This window comes from Cricetulus griseus, chromosome 4 (assembly GCF_003668045.3).
Source record: "Cricetulus griseus strain 17A/GY chromosome 4, alternate assembly CriGri-PICRH-1.0, whole genome shotgun sequence".
Lineage (NCBI taxonomy): Eukaryota > Metazoa > Chordata > Mammalia > Rodentia > Cricetidae > Cricetulus > Cricetulus griseus.
In genome coordinates, this window is record NC_048597.1 from 152,515,318 (window position 1) to 152,522,211 (window position 6,894).

The following is a 6,894-nucleotide window of genomic DNA, read 5'->3' on the forward strand; positions in this document are numbered from 1 at the left end:
GATTTCCTCTAGGATCTGGGGCATAGCCTGACCTGGAGCCTGAGGCCAGGACGGGATCGGAAACCTTTGGAGGACCAACCATCTCCACACAGTCTGCATCCGCTATTCCCTGGCTTTGGCGCATTTGGCTGAGGCCCCACAGGGTCCCCGGCTGCGATGTGTCTGGGACCAGAGGAGAAAGGGTGATTGTATTGGATAAGGGTGGCTGCGGCGGCGCCGAGGATGCCTTAAGAGTCCCCAGGTATCTGCTTTGGTCCTGGCGGCTGGGGCAGTACTGGTCCAGTCTCCTAGCATTGTTCGCTAGCGGCGCTAATCGGGAAGGGAAAGACGTCAGCGCCCCAGGTCTTGCACCTTTCCCAGCGACCGGGTTTCCTCCCTCGGCTCTTACTTCTTAGGTTCCTATAGCGATCTAAAGAGGCAGAGGCAGGACGGCCGGGTTTCCATTCTCTTTCCAAGGGCAGGTGGGCTCTGGGCTAGCTTGGGCGTCAGCCTCCTCCACCGTCACCCCCCCCCCGGCCCCCATCGTTAGATTTTGCCAGGGGACAGCCGAAGCCTGAACAGAGAACACACCATCTATGTCAGGATATAAAAACTGTCTGATACCAAAGAACAGAAGGACCGAGAAGGCAGTGTACCACTCTTCTTCACCCCTGCGATCTCTCGAGCACTCCGAGAGGAGTGTAAGGAAGAGTTCTCTGTGTCACCGTTCAGAGACTGGCACTCAAGGACGTTTCTACTAATCTTGTCCCCCAAATGACATTCAGTCCTTTCTGTTTCCATGGTACATGTTAGTCCCTGACTCAAGAAAGCTGAAAGTCCGCCCTCCGGAGGCCGGGTGAGGATCTGTACAGTGGCTAGGGACCTAGGTCAAAGGCTGAAACCCACTGAAGTCTGGTTGTAATGCTCCCGCCCCACAATAGCCTGCCAGCCTTATGTTTGGAAATAAAATAGATTAATATCCATTTGCTACGTGTGAACGACTGACATCCATTTGATACACTCACACTGAGAGTAGAGATGGATGGACTTCCATTGTGTGGATCGTCACCTCAGCGCCCCTTCAACGTTTTCCTTCATCTCCCTCAGTACCATAAGCGATGACTTGGCCAGGACGATGACTTGGTCAGGGAACTTCTGTAAACTCTACTATCCCCCTTTCGGTGGTCATCTCCTCTCCCACCTTCTCTTCTTACTATTACAAACTTCAAAACACAAGTCACCTCTCAGACAAAGAGAAACAGTTCCGACTTCATTTACATGCCTTCTTACCAAGACTTTATTTCCCTATCTCCCCACCACGCTTTCTTCTGCTTCCTCTCCTATCTGCTTACCCGTGTGTCCATGTGGAATAGGACACTTCCACTTCCTGAAGCACTGAAGTTTGGTGCCTAATTGATTCTGGTAATTAATTTGTTCTACCTGCTAGATCAGATGGAAATCCTACTGCAGTGCCCAAGGATTAACACTTGACTTCACAGCACCTCCTCTAATTATCTAATAGCATGGGTTGTGAGGACTCAGTCTCCGTTAAGACACTTTTGCTATTAGCAGTAGTGATTGGAATTGTGATGACGACTAGATATCAACAAATTAGAGCTTAAAAATTGGGAGATGGAAGAGAAGTGGCTTCTTTTAATTTCCCTGAGTTTAACATCAATAATTAGAGCAATTTTCAGAGATGCGAGCCCAAATTACTCCTGCTGTGCTGTAGATGATCACCTTAATTTTAGCAAATTGACTCCAGGGAAATAAATGTGACAGATTAGAAAAAGACAAACAGAAAAAAAAAGGATTGGAAAGAACAGGAAGGAAAGAGATGGGGGGAAATCTAATGCAGTGATGGGGAAAGGCCGTGGCTGGAACGGGTGGTGCAGCAGAAATAGCAAACAAAACACAATGTATGACTGAATCAAAGAGCAGCATGGAGGGTACAGCAAAGGTGGCTGTGGACAGATTTAAAGTGATCAAGTCATATGGGTGATAGACATAGACACCCCCCCCCCCGAACTCTGTCCATTCCCTAAACTCCAGGTAAAGAATCTTCCCCTATCATCTTTATTTCCCTCAACAATTCAGTCGTCCCCCCCCCCCCGTCAATTTAATCTAACTCTAGCAACTTAATGTAGCAGACAGCCTGCATCTTTATTTCTTCACTTTTCTCCTCTGTTACCCATTACTGAAACTCTTTAAAAACCAAACTGGCTCAAATGCTTGAGTGCTTTATTCCTACGCTATTGGGACTCTTTTGGTATTCTTGTTTGTTAGACAACGGCGAAAAAATTTTCAGTCTTTTTTAAAAGACGGAACACAACAGCTCTTGCTGGGGAGGGGCAGAAATTGGGATCGAGAAGCCTGCTAGGAACCGAACCGGTTGGGCTCAGCGCTCCCTGCCTGGCCAGGCTCATTCAGCACCGCGGACAGATCCCCGCCCCGCCCCGAGCCCACCCCACCCTCCCCTCTGCCTCCGCAGCCTCGCTATTGGTTCTCCCAGCTCCCCTCTCCAAGCTGCCAATTTTCCAACACACAGAACCAACCTACCCCGGCGCTGGAGAGGCAAGAAGACAAGCGCCGGGGATAGCCCAGGTCGGTAGAGCAGCGGAGATCTGAGCCTAGGCGATCAGGAGCAGGTGCGGGCTTTCGACTAGGCTAGCTGCGAAGCTGTCTGCCTCCTGCACTTTGTCCTGGCCCTCACCCTGTGACAGGCGCTTTACAAGATGAATCTCAACTTCACCTCTCCTCTCCATCCGGCATCTTCTCAGAGGCCCACGTCGTTTTTCATAGAGGACATTCTGCTACACAAGCCTAAGCCGCTGAGAGAGGTGGCCCCTGACCACTTTGCCAGCTCTCTGGCCTCTAGGGTGCCTTTGCTAGACTATGGCTACCCCCTTATGCCCACGCCCACCCTCCTCACCCCTCATGCCCATCACCCTCTGCATAAGGGGGACCACCATCATCCTTATTTCCTGACCACCTCTGGTAAGTAGCAGAAGCCTCTCTAGGAGTGGGGAGACAGAGGGCTAGCTGGGTTTTGTTTGTTTGTTTTGTTTTGTTTTGTGCTAGCACAGCCCCCAGAGACCAGATCTGGAGGGAGACCAGATCTGGCCAGGTGGCTATCCTCCTGTAACAGTAGAAGGTTAGGGACATGACTGAGAGGAGAGGTCCCCTGAGGCATGCCAATTGAGGGGAACAATTCATGGTTACTTCACAGTTTTTATAAGGGATGGTGATTGTGTCTGGCCAGAGGCAGTTGGAGTGGATAGATGTGACCATACACCTGGTGGGCACTGCTCAGTCTTACTCCACTCTTCCAGACCACTTTGTTCGTTTCTTAACACCCCTCACCCCATTTCTTAACTTCTTCCATCGAGGAAGGAGGTTCCCAATCATCTTGTCCCAGGGAATCTCACTGAACTTTCCAGTGCAGAAATGGAAAAGGCTTCACTTGGCCAGCAGTCTTAAACTAGGTTGGGTCAGGAACAGTGGCTGACTCTACAGAGGACATGGAAGTGAGGGCGGGCTTGTGGGGGTCATAGGGGAAAGATTCAGATTGGCAGGAAGCATTCAGAACAGAAGAGGGCTGCAGTTTGTGAACCACCTCCACTCCCAATGTTCAACATTTAATTTGTGGTCAGTTTGCCTGGCTTCCTTCTGGCCCAGTTGCTAGAGTCACTGGAATCAGTTGCTAAAGTATTTCAGATTTACTATTTGGAAGGGACTGGGGACTGACAAAGTAAGACTGGGCCTGGAGATGCTGGGGAAATATGTAGGTTTTGTTCGTTTGTTTCCCTCAGGCTACACAGACACTTCCTCAGCATTTTCGTTCCAGCCAGAATAGAAAAATTCTAGTCCCGATGCTGAGCACAATAGTAAATTGGCTCCAGGAGAAGCCGAGGGAAGGCAGCAGGCAATGTGTGAAATATGGGTGCTGGAATCCAGGAAAAAAAAGATTAAAAGTGGCGGTAAAACCCACTCTCAAGTGCTAGCTTAGAAAGGAGATTTTGAGGTTCTTGTCGAGGTCTGCATTGCTCCCTGGCTTCACCACACAGCTGAGGATGAACTCTTCTTCTAGGGCTGGTATTGCTCAAAATCTGATGCTAAAGCAGCTTGATTTTCGTCCCCCCCCGCCCCCCCCCGGGGGGTAGGTAGATACTGGTGTATGAGGCCTGCATGCTTGGAGCGTCTAAAACAGCCGGTGAAGCTGAGAGTGTGGCGAAATGGAAGGATCCTTCTCGCATCATCAGAAAAAGGCACTTTAGCTCTCTTGGTTCACAGGGCTTGGAGTCGGAGGGAAAATGATCAGACTACAGAGTAGGGTCTCCAGGGCGACCTTGCCACTGACAAGGAAATGTCAGAGGCAAGCGCCACAGTTTCTTTGGATAAGCGTTTTTGCGCTGTTTTGTTTGGTTTCTGAAAGGGTAAGGGCGACCAGGAAAGGTGCTTTTTTCAGAGTTGAGAAGGCAAAGTCCTATCTAGTCTATTGCACCAGACTAACACTTGTAGAGGTCTGGATGGAAGCGGGTGGACAGTTTCAGTACCATCCGACTTTTGTAAGAAAACTTTGTAAGGGCCTGCAGATAACTGGATGTGCGCTTTGAGGAAGTCTCTCCGGGAAGATGATTTATTTATTTATTTTTAAAGCCTTCTGGATCTTTGCTCTATTTTTCTTTTCTGTTTCACTTGCTGTTTATTATTTGTATTTCGTGATGACCTTCAGGAAGAGATCTCCAAGTGCTATTTTGCGACACCTCTCCCCGCTGTCTTAGGGTTATTGGGAGATGGGCTCCAGGAGCTTTGGGGCAATAGGAGACAGGTGTTCGGGAACGTTGGGCTTCAGAGTGGAGTGGATCTGGGAGGCCGAAGGTTGCTTCCTGGGGATGTGGGTTCTTCAGACCTGCTCTTGTTTCTGTAGGGGTGCCGGTGCCAGCGCTGTTCCCACACCCGCAGCATGCAGAGCTGCCGGGGAAACACTGCCGCCGCCGCAAAGCTCGCACGGTGTTTTCTGACTCACAGCTCTCCGGCCTGGAGAAAAGGTTCGAAATCCAGCGCTACCTGTCGACTCCAGAACGCGTGGAACTGGCCACAGCCCTCAGCCTCTCCGAGACTCAGGTTGGCAGAAGCGGGGAGAAGGCCCCGCCGGATTCTGCGTCCCGCTCTTCTCCCCTCAGCTCTGAACAGCTTCCCTCGCCTTCCAAGACGCGACAGAATTTATGCCTAAATTTCACATTAGATTTATCTACCTGGCTCTATGGGGGAAGGGGGGGAGGTGTCACGTTGAGTGATTCGGCTGTTATCTCCAAGTTAATAGTTATTTCTATTCCTCTTCCAACCAAGCGGGTGACAGCTGAGTTAGAGGGTTCTTGTTTCCGGAGTAGCTTTAGCAGTTTTTTTGTTTGTTTGTTTTTGTTTTTTTTGTTTTTTTTTTTTTTGGAAGAGGGTCTCACTGTGTAGCCCAGGGTAACCCAAAACCTTATTTTCTGCCTCAACCTCCGTGTGTGCATCACTAATTTATGCTACCACTCTGTGCTCCTTTTACCCCCTTCCCCGCCCTCTGTGTGCTTATTTTAGTCAGTGTCATCCATAGTAAGTCTTCATAGGTACCCCAGGGCTTCCTCTCTCGTTTTTATCTTTTGTCCTATTTATCCACCCCCTTAACCTCTTCTTTTATTCCTTCTCATGATCTTGCCGTGAAATCATTAGCCATTCAGAGCTGAAACTAATATTGTCTCCAAGAAAAATCAGTCAGTCCATTCCATTATTGTCTTCCGGTCCACGAGTCCTGTTGGAGTTAGTTGTCTGCGTCACAGGATCATAAATTGACCTGTCCCCATCCATCCAGCGCTTACCCTTATTAATTACTATCCACATCATTGATCCTGTCACTATTCCGGGGCAATCTCTCTTGGAAGCCTTATGTCTCATTCAGCCTAAAACGATGATGTGTGACTTTCCCAAAAGCACAAGGCAACCATAGCGTTAGGGTGAATTCAATTCAGTAGGCAGAGGGCTTTCCCAATAAACTCCATCACTCCCCCAGATCTTAGCTCTGTCACCGTTTGTCTATGGAATGACATGATTTTGTTTGTATCCCCTAAACCAGGTGAAAACGTGGTTCCAGAACAGGCGGATGAAGCATAAAAAGCAGCTGAGGAAAACTCAAGACGAACCCAAAGCCGCAGACGGGCCTGAGAGCCCTGAGGGCAGCCCTCGTGCCCCAGAGGCCGCGGTCGCCGACGCCCGGCTGAGTCTGCCGTCTGGTGCCTTCGTGCTTACCGAGCCGGAGGATGAGGTGGACATTGGGGACGAAGGCGAGCTCAGCTCAGGGCCGCACGTGCTCTGAGTGGCCGGGCCAGGGAGGGAGACCGGGGCGAGTTTGTCTCGGGGCCAGACGTGGTCCTTCCCTGGCGGGGAGGCTCGCCGGGAGGCTAGACTGTTCCAGCCTCCTGGGCTGTAAGAAAGACAGACGCAGCCCATTGGTCAACCTGCAGCCTTCCGCAACTCGCCCCCAAGCCACCTCCGGGTCCCTATCCTGTCCCCGCCGGGATCACAGGTGTGATCGTTGGTTCCCGTGCCCGGCGTCTTCAGCGCCCGGGACCTGTCCAGTGTCGTAGCTCAAACTGGCACCTGGGCTCGCGGGGCTACAATTCGACGGAGCTTTCCTCCCCGCTGCCAGTGCAGTACCCCCTCCCATTGTCATTTCTCAGACAGTTGTCCCCTAGTTCTGTCACCCCGTACCCGCGGCCTCTCTACCCGGACGGTAACTCCCCCTTAGGCAGTACAGTTGACTGCAGATGAAGGGACCAGGTGGCTGGGGCCATGCCGGGGTCCAGGCAGAGACACGCCGGATCCTTTAAACGTTCAGTGTCCTGACAGAGTTGTCGGCGGCTTTTACTATTT

At 50.9% G+C, this 6,894-nt stretch overlaps 1 protein-coding gene across 1 annotated transcript; it reads left to right on the top strand.

Annotated features, from left to right (window-relative positions):
• Positions 1 to 2,714: 2,714 nt before the first annotated feature.
• Bsx (brain specific homeobox) lies at positions 2,715 to 6,337 on the top strand. The gene is made up of 3 exons (XM_027411869.2): positions 2,715 to 2,976; positions 4,910 to 5,106; positions 6,098 to 6,337. The coding sequence occupies exons 1-3, from the start codon at positions 2,715 to 2,717 to the stop codon at positions 6,335 to 6,337; spliced, it is 699 nt and encodes a 232-aa protein (XP_027267670.1).
• Positions 6,338 to 6,894: the final 557 nt, after the last annotated feature.